Raw genomic sequence first — 14,327 nt, 5'->3', positions numbered from 1 at the left:
CACCGTGCTGGTCCTCCTCCTGTAGCCCGAGGGTCTCGCTCTGTGAATGCGGTGAGGAGAAGGAGCTTCTGGCGGCGGGGGGGGGGTCAACGTCGAGGTCAGCGTCAGCGTGAGGTCAGCGTCAACGTGAGGTCAGCGTCGGGGTCGGCGTCGGGGTCGGGGTCAAAGTCCGCGTCGCCGGGAGGGAACTGGGGCTGGAGCGGGAGCGGGAGAGCGAGCGGGAACCCCGGGCCCAGCTGCTCGAAAGCTTTCCCCACTGACTTCCAATGTATTTTCTATACCCCTTTCTCTCCTCAGGTACTCCAGTTATGTGTGTATAAGGCCACTTGACTTTGTTCTACACCTCACTGATGTTCTGTTTAAAATATGTTTTCTATGCTATTTCTGTTGCTACGTCTTAAAGTTACTAATGTTTTCTTCTGCATGCAATGCCTAATATGCCATTAATCACATTCAGTATATTTTTCACCTCAGATGGTTTCATCTTCTACTCTTTCTCTAGAAGCTTGATTTGGATTCTCTTTTAATATTTTCCGTGTTTCTATGTAGCATGTTTAACTTTTCTTCTAGTTTCTTGAACATATGGAATACAGTTAATACGTCTATTTTAAGGTTGTAGTCTATTAATTATATATCTGTGTTAATTCTGAGTCAACTTAAAATGGTTGGGCTTCCCTGGTCGCAGAGTGGTTAAGAATCCGCCTGCCAATGCAGGGGACACAGGTTCGAGCCCTGGTCCAGGAAGATCCCACATGCTGCAGAGCAGCTAAGCCTGAGCGCCACAACTACTGAGCCTGCACTCTAGAGCCCGCCTGCGAGCCACAGCTCCTGAAGCCCGGGCACCTAGAGCCCATGCTCCATCACAAGAGAAGCCACCGCAATGAGAAGCCTGCTCACCGCAACGAAGAGTAGCCCCCTGCTCACGACAACTAGAGAAAGCCTGGGCGCAGCAAAGAAGACCCAAAGCAGCCAAAAATAAATAAATTAATAAATTAATTAATTTTTAAAAAGTTATTTAAAAAATTTCAAATGGTTATTTTCCTCTTAATAGTTGGTATTTTCCAGCTTCTTTGCAGACATGGTAATTAAAACTTTTTTAAATTTTTAATTTTTAAAAAAATTGTTTTAATTTTTTAAAATAAAAATTTAAATTTAAAAAAATAAAACTTAAAAAAAATAAATAAAACTTTAATTTAAAAAAATTAAAAATTAAAAAAAAATTAATTTTATTTATTAAAAAATTTTTTTTTGGCCATGCACATGCCACGTGGCATAAAGGATCTTAGTTCCCTGACCAGGGATGGAATCCACGCCCCCTGCAGTGGAAGTGTGGAGTCTTAACCATTGGACTGCCAGGGAAGTCCCACATGGTAATTTTTTGTTGGATGCTAGACATTGTGAGTTTTACCACTTTGGGTGCTGAATGTTTTTGTATTCTTATAAGTACTCATGAGCTTTGTTCTGAGACATGGTTAAGTTAATTGGAAATAGTTTGATCCTTTTGGATTTTGTTTTTAAGCTTTGTACAGGACCAGAGCAGCATTTAGTCTAGGGTTCATTTTTTGCACCTACTGAGGCAAAACTCTTCTGAGTACTCTACCTAATGCCCTGTGAATTTTGATGTTTTTCACTCTGGTTGGTAGGAACAGATACTATTTCTGGCCCTATGTGAGCTCTAAGGCTTGTTCCCTCTAATACTTTGGGGTGAATATTTCTCCATCCTCAAGTGTTTCCTCACAGGCATAAGCTGATAAGTATTCATCTGAGTACTCAGAAAGAATGCTTTGCAGATTTTAGAATTTTCTGTCTATGAAACTCTGTCCTCTGAGTTGGTATTCTGCCTTACAATCTCTAGTTTTCTTGGCCCCCCCTAGGTTCCCAACTCTGTATTCACCTCATGGAGACTGCCAAACTGTACCTGAGTTTTCACTCTCTGAACTATAGCTTAGAAACTTTCTACAGGCAGTAAGCTGGGGCAGTGATAGAGACCACCTCATTAGTTTCCCATATCTCAGGGATCACAGTCCTAATTTCCAGTGTCTTGAGACCTGTTGTTTCATATATTTTGTCTGATTTTGCAGTTGTTTCAGAAGGGAGAGTAGAAAGTAGTCACTGTTACTCCATCTTGACCAGAAGCATCTAAGAAGACAATGAAGCAAGAAATTCTTTCTTAGGGAAAGAAATTTTAGCTTAAAAATAATAAACCTAGCCAAAATATTATTCTAGTACAAAGGCAGCTCATGGATTTTTTGAACATGAAAGAATTCTTTAAATACAAGACCCCTGATTCATTCTTGAAGAAAAATTATTCAGCGAGGAAATCCAGCTAAGCAGGCAATATGTGAAAATAAAAGATAATGGGGGCTTCCCTGGTGGCGCAGTGGTTGAGAGTCTGCCTGCCGATGCCGGGACACGGGTTCGAGCCCTGGTCTGGGAGGATCCCACATGCCGCGGAGCAACGGGGCCCCGTGAGCCACAACTGCTGAGCCTGCGCGTCTGGAGCCTGTGCTCCGCAATGGGAGAGGCCGCGATAGTGAGAGGCCCGCGCACCGCGATGAAGAGTGGCCCCCGCTCGCCGCAACTAGAGAAAGCCCTCGCACAGTAAACAAAGACCCAACACAGCCATAAATAAATAAAAATAAATTAATTTAAAAAAAAAGATAATGGTAATTGGACTTTAAATCCATTAACATGTATATAATTAAGATATATAGGAATTATGACTATATAGGAATTATGGAAAAGAATGTTATAAACCTTGACAAAGTAAAAATATATTTATATCAGATAGACTTTTTTGTTTCAACAAAAGCAGGCTCTGGATAATTTAAACAAACAACAATAAAAACTTTTACTGGAATCATGAGGGAGGACCACTCACAGAATCAAAAGACATGCTGACTTAGAGAAGATAGGTACCTGAGAAGTTCCAAGGATCTAGATCACAGGTGTGAATTGGCTCCAGTCATTTTCTTTACTTGGTTTATAAAGGTCAAATTATAGTCAGAGACTCGTATTTGTCTAGCTTGGATGCTGTACTCAACTCTTAGCTAGCATAGGGAAAACATCTTGGTTGAAAATCTCCGAAAGACTTGATGTAAAGTGGTTAGTTTGGTTAGTTCCCCAAAAGAATATCAGTTACTAAAGTAGGGTGGGAGGATGTTTGTTAGATCAAAACAGCAGATGCCCATTACAGTAATTAACAAAGGTAAGGGGGTGGTAGGGGGAGTGAGGAAGTTTGACTGCTAATGTCATTTTTCATGGCAAGAAGTTGCTGAATGCTAATACATATTTCAAAATAACTTTAAAATGATTCCAAACATTTTTAACACTTTTGTAATTTAGTTATTTTAATATTGGATAACTTTCAGTAACTAAAAGTTCTTGGGCTAAAAAAAATATATTCAGTAATTGGGTCTTCAATTTTATTAATTGCTTTTTCTTCAGTTGAGTTCAAGCTAATTAAATGTAAAAATAATTTCAAAATAGTATGTATAATATAGTTCCATTTAACATAATTAATTCTGTCTAGCTGTTTTTATACGTTATCAGATGTATTTAAAAAACAGCTCTGTGGAATTTAATATTGAATGTTTTTGGTTGCTGGGATTATGCGTGATTTGTTGCTTCCTTTTATCTTTCAGTATTGCTGGAATTAATTCTATTGAGTTTGTACCTTTGGGTAAAGACCTTGAAGGTCACATGTTGGAATCTCTCTCTCAAAAGAAAATTCATAGAAATAGTGAAAAAGATATTTAAAAACATTACTATATACATAGTCATGCTCAAAAACAAGAAAAGCGCCTCTTCATGGACCAAAAACTATGAGGCATTTGTACAAGTAGGAAAGAGTGAGATAAACCATAGTAGTAAACAGAGGCTGCCACCACCTCAGGGCCAGGACAACCACTGTTGCAAAGCCAAGATTGAATCCCCCCCAGCCAGAAACTTACCCTGAGGCTGAGGCCAAATCCATTTTTCACCCACTTGGCCAGACCAAGTCCTAGAACTAAAATCCCATACTTCAGGGTTTCTCAGTGATGGCACTATTGGCAGTTTGGGCTGGATAATTCTTTGCTGTGAGGGGCTTTCCTGGGGATCGTAAGATGTTTAGCAGCAAAGCCTTCCGTCCCCAGTTGTGACAAGCAAAAATATCTCCAGATACTGCTAAATGTCCCTGGGGTGTGTGTGCAAAATCACCACCATCATACCTCCTTAGACTAAAAGAGTTTCCAGAATAGTGGGCAGGATATATAAGTCAAACATGTAACACACTATAGTGAAGATTCAGAACATTAAAGATTTTTTTTAATCCTAAAGAGAAAAAAGTTTAGATAGTCTACAAAAAGAAGAATGAATTTGACAATAACTATTTCATGAGCAAGATTGGATGCAATAAGAATATGGGCAGTATGATCAAAGTACTATGGAAAAACAACTTTGAACTTAGACTTCTCTCCCCGATCAAACTATCATTAAGGTTGAGGGCAAAATAAATAAATTTTCAGACTTGCAACGACTAGGGATTAAAAATAAAATCAATCATAGCCCATCCCCTAAAGAATCACTGAATAATGTCCTTCTACGAGAGAAAAATGACCTAAGAAGAAAGCAGCTGTTTCAAGAAAGAAGGGTGAAGAAATGCATCAGTAAAATATAAGGTTAATCTGTATGTATTGTTTTCTAATTGTCAGATAATTCAATAGCCTTCATATATGCAAACTACATCTCTTAGAAGGTATAGGAAAGGAAAAAAAGCCCTATTGTAATTCCAACAAAAAAGATAAAGTAAGAAAATCTGTGACAAGAAATGTCAAGCCTATATGAATAAAACTATAAAACAAAACTGAAGGGACTTCCCTGGTGGTGCAGTTGTTAAGAATCCGCCTGTCAATTCAGGGGACACAGGTTCGATCCCTGGTCCGGGAAGATCCCACATGCCGTGGAGCAACTAAGCCTGTGAGCCACAACTACTGAGCCCGTGTGCCACAACTACTGAAGCCTGCGCACCCTAAAGTTTGTGCACCGCAACTACTGAGCCCATGCACTGCAACTATTGAAGCCTGCGCGCTCTAGGGCCTGTGTGCTGCGACTACTGAGCCCACGTGCTGCAACCACTGAAGCCCGCGCACCTAGAGCCCGTGCTCCGAAACAAGAGAAGCCACTGCAATGAGAAGCCTGTGCACCACAACAAAGAGTAGCCCCCACTCGTCACAACTAGAGGAAGCCCCCGTGCAGCAACGAAGACCCAACACAGCCAAAAAACAACAACAAAAGAACTGAAGAAGCCAAAAGAGAACTTGTACAGATAAAGAGTAGACTGTTTTTTTTTAATTAAATTATTTTATTTTATTTTATTTATTTTTGGCTGTGTTGGGTCTTTGTTGCTGTGTGCAGGCTTCTCTCGTTGCAGCGAGCGGGGGCTACTCTTCGTTGCGGTGCACAGGCTTCTCATTGCGGTGGCTTCTTGTTGCAGAACACAGGCTCTAGGCACGCAGGCTTCAGTTGTTGTGGCTCATGGGCTTTAGAGCACAGGCTCAGTAGTTGTGGTGCACGGGCTTAGTTGCTCAGTGGCATGTGGGATCTTCCCAGACCAGGGCTTGAACATGTGTCCCCTGCATTGGCATGTGGATTCTTAACCACTGCACCACCAGGGAAGCCCAAGAGTAGAGTGTTTTTGAATAAGAAAACTCAAAATCATAAATATATCCATTTTCACTAAGTTAATCTATAAATTCAATGTCATCCCAATAAAAATACTGACACAAATTTTTCCAAAGCATCGAAGTTTTTTTAAAGTTCATTGAAAAATAAAAAGCAAGATTATCTAGGAAAAATCTAAAAAGGAAAAAGCTGAGGGTAATTAGCATGGCCAAGTATTAAAACATATTGTAAAGCTACAATAATTAAAACAACATGGTTCTGCTGTGTGGCAGGTCAATGGGATGGACTAGAATGTCCAAAAATAAATTCAAATATGTCTGGGAATATTACATATATCAAAGGTGGCATTCAACTTAGTTGGAAAAAAAGATGGATTATTCAATAAATGATGTTGAATGACTTGGGTACCTATCTGAAAAAAATTAAGCTTGGGCCATACATCACAGTTGACACCCAAATAAATTCCAAATGGATGCAATACTTAAATGTAAAACTATGAAATCATGGAAGTACATGGAGAAAAAGTAGGACATTTATTTTTTTATAATCTCAGCATAGGGAAGGCCTAAATATGGCCCTCAATCAGAGACCAGGAAAGAAAATAATGATTTTTTTAAAACAAAAGTATCTTTATAGCAAAAACACTATAAAAGGATCAAGAAATGAAAAACACACTTTGAATATATTTGCAAGAAAAATCGAAGAGAATAGTTAACTCCTTTTTTTAATGAATTTATTATTTATTTTTATTTATTTATTTTTGGCTGCATTGGGTCTTCGTTGCTGCGCGCGGGCTTTCTCTAGTTGTGGCAAGCTGGGGCTACTCTTCGTTGTGGTGTGCGGGCTTCTCATTGGGGTGGCTTCTCTTGTTGCAGATCACGGGCTCTAGGCGCGTGGGCTTCAGTAGTTGTGGCATGTGGCCTCAGCAGTTGTGGCTCACAGGCTCTAGAGTGCAGGCTCAGCAGTTGTAGTGCATGGGCTTAGTTGCTCCACGGCATGTGGGAATCTTCCCAGACCAGGGCTCGAACCCGTGTCCCTGGCATTGGCAGGCAGATTCTTAACCACTGTGCCACCAGGGAAGTCCCAAAGACAATAGTTAACTCCTAATTGTAAAAAAAAAAGTTTCTACAAATCTAAGAGAAAAAAAAAATAACATTCCCAAAGAAAAATGGCCAAAGATGTGAACAGGCAGAAGAACACAGAAAAGGAATTTAAAATAGTTCCTAAATTTATGGAAACTTTGGTCATGATATAGAATCATCAGTTAAAAACTACAACAAGATATCACTCTTTTTCACTTATTAGATTGACAGAATCATTAAGTTCAAACTTAATTGTTTTACCATTTGGTAGGGAAAAAGCACTTTTGTATATTGTCATAAAGTAGTACAACTTCTATCAACAACAATCTGGCAGTAGCTATCAAAATTTTAAATGCACATATCCCTTTACCTAGCAATTCCTCTTTTAGGAATTTATTCTACATATATGGTTAAACATGTTTGAAATGACTTCTGTGCAGGTAACTGAATTTCACTTTATATCTAATAGCAGAAGACTACAAAATAGTAAATATCCACCCAAAAGGGTTGAATAACTTAATGACATATCAACATATTGTAATACTATGAAGCCATAAAAGAATAGAGCTCTCTATACATATTGATGTGGGACCATTTTATTTATTTATTTATTTATTTATTTACATCTTTATTGGAGTATAATTGCTTTACAATGGTGTGTTAGTTTCTGCTTTATGATAAAGTGAATCAGTTATATATATACATATGTTCCCATATCTCTTCCCTCTTGCATCTCCCTCCCTCCCACCCTCCCTATCCCACCCATCTAGGTGGTCACAAAGCACGGAGTTAATCTCCCTGTGCTATGCTGCTGCTTCCCACTAGCTATCTATTTTACGTTTGGTAGCGTATATATGTCCATGCCACTCTCTCACTTTGTCACAGCTTACCCTTCCCCATTCCTGTGTCCTCAAGTCCATTCTCTAGTAGGTCTGTGTCTTTATTCCTGTCTTGCCCCTAGGTTCTTCATGACCTTTTTTTTTTTTTTCCTTAGGTTCCATATATATGTGTTAGCATATGGTATTTGTTTTTGTCTTTCTGACTTACTTCACTCTGTATGACAGACTCTAGGTCCATCCACCTCACTACAAATAACTCAATTTCGTTTCTTTTTATGGCTGAGTAATATTCCATTGTATATATGTGCCACATCTTCTTTACCCATTCATCTGTTGATGGACACTTAGGTTGCTTCCACGTCCTGGCTATTGTAAATAGAGCTGCAATGAACATTTTGGTACATGACTCTTTTTGAATTATGGTTTTCTCAGGGTATATGCCCAGTAGTGGGATTGCTGGGTCGTATGGTAGTTCCATTTTTAGTTTTTTAAGGAACATCCATACTGTTCTCCATAGTGGCTGTATCAATTTACATTCCCACCAACAGTGCAAGAGGGTTCCCTTTTCTCCACACCCTCTCCAGCATTTATTGTTTCTAGATTTTTTGATGATGGCCATTCTGACTGGTGTGAGATGATACCTCATTGTAGTTTTGATTTGCATTTCTCTAATGATTAATGATGTTGAGCGTTCTTTCATGTGTCTGTTGGCAATCTGTATATCTTCTTTGGAGAAATGTCTATTTAGGTCTTCTGCCCATTTTTGGATTGGGTTGTTTGTTTTTTTGATATTGAACTGCATGAGCTGCTTGTAAATCTTGGAGATTAATCCTTTGTCAGTTGCTTCATTTGCAAATATTTTCTCCCATTCTGAGGGTTGTCTTTTGGTCTTGTTTATGGTTTCCTTTGCTGTGCAAAAGCTTTTAAGTTTCATTAGGTCCCATTTGTTTTTTGTTTTTACTTCCATTTCTCTAGGAGCTGGGTCAAAAAGGATCTTGCTGTGATTTATGTCATAGAGTGTTCTGCCTATGTTTTCCTCTAAGAGTTTGATAGTGTCTGGCCTTACATTTAGGTCTTTAATCCATTTTGAGTTTATTTTTGTGTATGGTGTTAGGGAGTGTTCTAATTTCATACTTTTACAGGTACCTATCCAGTTTTCCCAGCACCACTTATTGAAGAGGCTGTCTTTTCTCCACTGTATATTCTTGCCTCCTTTATCAAAGATAAGGTGACCATATGTGCATGGGTTTATCTCTGGGCTTTCTATCCTGTTCCATTGATCTATATTTCTGTTTTTGTGCCAGTACCGTACTGTCTTGATTACTGTAGCTTTGTAGTATAGGATGTGGGACCATCTTTAAGGTATATTGTATGGCAAACAAAGCAACATGCAGAAAAAAGTCTATCTTTTGCTTGTAGAATTGATATAAGGATGTGTTTGCAAATGCATTAAATATCTTTGGAAATATCCTAAAAAAAAATTGCAGTAGCATTTGGCTCCAGGGAAGGGCAAATGAGTGTCAGGGGAACACAGATGTGAAAAAGACAGCTTTTACTTTTTATGACTTTTGCATTTTTTGTAATGTAATAATTTGGGGCATTTACTGATATGATTTTGTCATGTATGTATGTCTTTACCTGTTGACGTAACAGTTTTATGAATTACTTTCTTAGTTTTCTATCATCCTGTATCCTGGGATAAGTCCCTCATGATCAAAATGAATAATGATGCATGAGGAATGGGGAGGAGTAAAATTTGAAAATCACAGAAAGTAAAAAATATATATATATATATATACAATGACTCTTTGCCACCTAGGATTTATAAGTCTTAATATTTTTTCATATTTGTTTTAAGCTTTTTTTTAAATAAAAGAAATAACATACCTTAGAAAAATCTGAACTCCTCTTTCTTCTCTTCCCCACCTAATTTCTCTCCCTTCTCCCCAGCAGCAAAAACCATCATGACTTCGGTGGGTATCCTTTCAGGCTACCTGTTAATAGTTTATACACACACACACACACACACACACACACACACACACACAGTGGCATCATCATCAGGAGTGGCATAGGATGAAGTAAAGTTGGAGGGCAAGGCATTGGGGTGACTATGGCTTTTAGTTTCTATGGCAACAACAGTAATTACAAAGATTGTGGAGTAAATTGCCTTTTTCTGATAGCTCTAAGAAGGATAGACAATGAAAAATTGAGATTGAGAGCAAAACTATCCCACTGAGGAGATCCACGGAAAACCAAAAAGCCTTGGAGAAGTCACTCATCCCATATAATTTCAGGGCAGATATGGTTGAGCACCATGCCAAGGGCCTGACCGGTAGGATTGTTGAGTTCAATGCTGATTAACTCTACAATCGCACCAAATCTCTTCCACTAAGGGAAGGGCACTGGTGTGGAAGGACATCTTGGTTGCTTCCAAGATTTGGCAGTTATGAATAAAGCTTCCATATAAACATCCGTGTGTAGGTCTTTCTGTGGACATAAGTTTTGAACCTCTTTGGGTAAAAACCAAGAAGTGAATTACAGCACTGTTCACTGCCCACTACAAAGAGGGAAGCTCCATGCTTGGTTGGTTTCTCTGAATTTCAGACATGCAGCTCTAATCTACTTTCTGGTAACCAGTAAGGCTGCCAGAGGACAGTACTCTGTAGCAGGTCCAAAGTGAGGATGCCCAGCCATTTTCACATGATGACCCAGCAGACCCAATGAGACTGGAAGGCTCTGTAGAAGACAGAGTTCTGAAGAAAGCCTCTAACAAGCCCCAATAACAACCCCCAAGGCTTTGGAGGAAGACCATGCTCTCTTCTGCCAGCAAGTGTTGTCCATGTGAAATCAGTATCTGGCTTCCCACAGGGCCCTATTGAGACTGCGTGTCTGACCATGGGGCACCAAGTAACTGTGTGACCTGATGACCTGAGATCCCATCACATCCTAGGGGTCATGTGATCCACTAAATCACACAGTGAAGGTGCACAGTAAAATTTTCATCATAAAATAGAACTCATATGTATGAGACTGGGCACAAGTGGGTCTGCAAGACAAAAACATGCTATAAAAGCAGGCAGCTCAGACTCCCATGGTATCTCCATCCACTGTTTCACTGCCTTTCCCTCCACTCACAGCACTGGACTCAACCACAAGGGATGGTTGCTGCCCTCTGCCCCACTCAGGGGTAACCCTGCCAGACAATGCCAGAGGGAACTCCTCTAGGTCAGCAACAGTCTTTGGGCTGGAATGAGAGACCTTCAAGGACTAAGAATCTACAGGAATAAAAGTTTAACCCCATGACGTAAAGACTCCCGTCCAACTGAGATGGGCAGAACTTGGAGGAGTTGGTGGGAGAAGGAAGACTGCTATAATTACCAACCGAAGCCTGGGGTCAGCTCCAGAAGTGGGACAGCAGCAGTTAGGTTCTGTGCTAATTGATGTTTAGCACAAAAACATCATTGTTTCTTTGATGTTTCTTTCTCCCCTCTCCCCTGTGGCCTGATAAGATTGGGGATGGCTGACATTTTTGGTTTCAGATGAACATCTGACTGAATTGACACCATGGGAGGGCAGCTTCATTTACTGTGTTGGGGACATTAACCCTTCACCCACAGGAAGGATAAGAGTAGATGAGAAGGTGTGTCTTCCATTTGTCCCTCTGGGATCCATTCTCCATCCTGTTCTGGACCCGGGGAGGCTGACTGGATGACATTAATGGGCTCCCTTGCCAGCTAAATTCTGGTTGATGTGATCCATGGGAACAATGACTGAAAATTAGCAGGAGGGAGGAGAGTAAAGCAAGGCTTTTAAAAAAAAGACTGCCCATTTTACAACCATATTATCACTTTTCGTGCTTTGCCATTCTTTGTACTCCTTTGTTCACAGATTCCAGTTCGCATCTGCCACGGGATTCCCAGCACCTAGAACAGCTAGTTTCACACACAGGCAGAGTTTCTTCTTAGACAGGGGGCCTTCCAATCAGTTATCCTTCAGAATATACAGCTGTGTTTCCATATTGGAAACACATGCTGGAGAGAGCGTAAGATTCTGTACCATAGTTGTCTCAGCCACGCTTGGAGTGATCTCAAACATGACCTTCCTTCCCAAGTTCGAAAACCAGATGACACTGTTCAACCTGATGTGCTCATCCAGCCCCTCAGATGCCCTGTTGCTCTGGACTACACCCTTTGCTTCCTCATTTCTTTAAGGAGCTTCATCTGCTGTGCTTATTAAAACACAAACCCCTTGCGGGGAGTGATCCTTTTTAAAAAAGAACTGGCATAGCTCTGCCACATGGGTCTCCTCATGTTCCAAATACAATTCACTCTAATCTCTAAAGTGCCATCCACACCCTGAGCCCAGGAAACCCCCAGAGAGTCAGGAGAGATGTTAGGTGGAGAATTTCCTCTGATGTCCTGCACTGCTCTTTGCAGGTACTTGGCTTTTGGATCTCATTGCAAACCACTCTGGTGTATTCTCTTCCTGAATGCTAGGCTAAGAAGTGGGGAGGCCCCTGTAATCCAAGTGGTGCAAATTTACAGAAAGTAGTCCAAGAAAACCAAAAAAATATTCCTGGGCAATTCTTTGTCCTTTTAGTGATTTTTTTTCCTCATAGTAGTCTCTGTTGTCAGTGTGGAAATTCTTAGCTTCATCAACCATGATATGTTGCATCTTTTCAAACTTAACTTTTTCATGAAGCCTTTTCTGAGCTATTGCCTGGTAGATGTTTGCTTGCTATTACAAATGTAAGACACAGCTCCTTTCGCCGTCTTTCCATGCTGCCATAAGGGTGCGCATGAATGTCCTGGCTGATGCTCTCAACAGTATCAATAATGCTGAAAAGAGAGGCAGATGCCAGGTTCTTATTAGGCCGTGCTCCGAAGTCATCGTCAGGTTTCTAACTGTGACGATGAAGCATGGTTACTTTGGCGAATTTGAAATCACCGATGATCACAGGGATGGGAAGATTGTTGTGAACCTCACAGGCAGGCTAAATAAGTGTGGCGTGATCAGCCCCAGATTTGATGTGCGACTCAAAGATCTAGAAAAATGGCAGAATAAGCTGCTCCTGTCCCATCAGTTTGCTTTCATTGTACTGACAACCTCAGCTGGCATCATGGACCATAAGAAGCAAGACGAAAACACACAGGAGGGAAAATCCTTGGATTCTTTTTCTAGGGATGTAATGCATATGTGCAAATAAAATGCCTCAGAGGAAAAAAAATGTAAGACATAAATGCATGTTTTCCTAATGAAATAAAGCAAGCAGATAATTTTTTAAAATTCTTTTAAAATTGAAGTATAATTTACAATATTTTATTAGTTTCATGTGTTCAATATAGTAATTTAATTTTTTATAATTATACTCCATTTAAAGATATTACAAAATAATGCCTATATTTCTCGTGCTGTACAATATATCCTTGTTGCTTATTTATTTCATACATAGTAGTTTGTACATCTGAATCCCATACCCCTATCTTGCCCCTCCACCCTCCCTCTCCCCACTAGTAACCACTAGTTTGTTCTCTATACAGTAAGTCCCCTGCATACGAACCTTCAAGTTGTGAACTTTCAGAGATGCGAACATGTGTTCCATCAGTGTCAGGCATGAGTGAAATTGCAGCTTGCCCTCCGTCTCCTATTGCTGACGAACCTTCAGCTCTACCATCTCCCACCTCCTCTCCCTCCTCCAGTCAGTAACTCTTCTTGCCTGTTCACTTGATGACAGCCCCTGTATGCCAGCTGTTATATTGTACTACTGTACTTTTCAAGGTACTGTACTGTAAGGTTAAATTTTTTTTCTTTATTTTTTGTGTTTGTTTTTTTCTGTATTATTTGTGTGAAAAGTATTATAAACCTATTACAGTACAGTACTATATAGTTGATCGTGTAGTTGGGTGCCTAGGCTAACTTTGTTGGACTTACAAATTGGACTTACGAATGTGCTCTCGGAACGGAACTCATTTGTATGTAGGGGACTTACTGTATCTGTTTCTGTTTTGTTATATACATTCGTTTGTTTTATTTCTTAGATTCTACATATAAGTGATAACAGAGTGTCTTTCTCTAACTTATTTCACTAATCATAATACCCTCTAGGTCCATCCATGTTGGTGCAAATGGCAGAATTTCATTTTTTTTTTTATGGCTGAGTAGTATTCCGTTGTGTATACATATACCACATCTTCTTTATCCATTCATCTATCGATGGACACTTAGGTTGTTTCGTATCTTGGCTGTTGTAAATAATGCGGCTATGAACACTGGGATGCATGTATCTTTTTGAATTAATGTTTTTGTTTTCTTTGGACATATACCCAGGAGTGGAATTGCTGGGTCATACAGTAGTTCTATTTTTAGTTTTTTGAGAAACTGCCATACTGTTTTCCACAATGGCTGCACCAATTTACATCCCCACCAACAATGCATGAGGGTTCCCTTTTCTCCTTGTCAGCATTTGTTATTTGTAGTAGACTTCTTGATGATAGCTATTCTGACAGGTGTAAGGTGATATCTCATTGTGGTTTTTATTTACATTTCTATAATGATTAGTGATGTTGAGAATCTTTTCACGTGCCTATTAGCCATCTCTATGTCGTCTTTGGAAAAATGTCTATTCAGGTCTTCTGCCCTGAAATTAATTTTTACACCTCTTTGGTCTCCTTAAACCTGGAAGAGAGGAAGAAAAGCATAGAGTTCAGCTGAATACTTCTTAGGTACCTATGATATATCA

General features: G+C 39.7%; 2 protein-coding genes and 1 pseudogene across 3 annotated transcripts in view; 1 reads left to right on the top strand and 2 right to left on the bottom strand.

Moving 5' to 3' along the window:
- The window catches only part of NLE1 (notchless homolog 1), an 86,756-nt gene extending 86,634 nt beyond the window's left edge, over positions 1–122 (bottom strand). Inside the window, exon 1 of the mRNA XM_082440048.1 lies at positions 4–122. The gene's annotated coding sequence lies outside the window, so the exon portion shown is untranslated. The remainder of the gene's footprint in view (positions 1–3) is intronic.
- LOC309649755 (small ribosomal subunit protein uS8 pseudogene) lies at positions 75–12,794 on the top strand (annotated as a pseudogene). The gene is made up of 3 exons (XR_014268708.1): positions 75–297; positions 2,082–10,981; positions 11,477–12,794. The product of XR_014268708.1 is annotated as a small ribosomal subunit protein uS8 pseudogene (transcript).
- Positions 12,795–14,188: 1,394 nt separating this feature from the next.
- SLFN12 (schlafen family member 12) overlaps positions 14,189–14,327 on the bottom strand; it is a 48,724-nt gene continuing 48,585 nt past the window's right edge. Inside the window, exon 3 of the mRNA XM_082440023.1 lies at positions 14,189–14,263. Coding sequence (XP_082296149.1) covers positions 14,232–14,263 — 32 coding nt within the window. The 3' untranslated portion in view covers positions 14,189–14,231. The remainder of the gene's footprint in view (positions 14,264–14,327) is intronic.

The sequence above is a fragment of the Balaenoptera physalus genome, assembly GCF_965194825.1.
Source record: "Balaenoptera physalus genome assembly, chromosome: 20".
NCBI classification, from domain to species: Eukaryota; Metazoa; Chordata; class Mammalia; order Artiodactyla; family Balaenopteridae; genus Balaenoptera; species Balaenoptera physalus.
The sequence above is the reverse complement of the archived record's forward strand: the minus strand, read 5'-3'. Positions and strand labels throughout refer to the sequence as shown.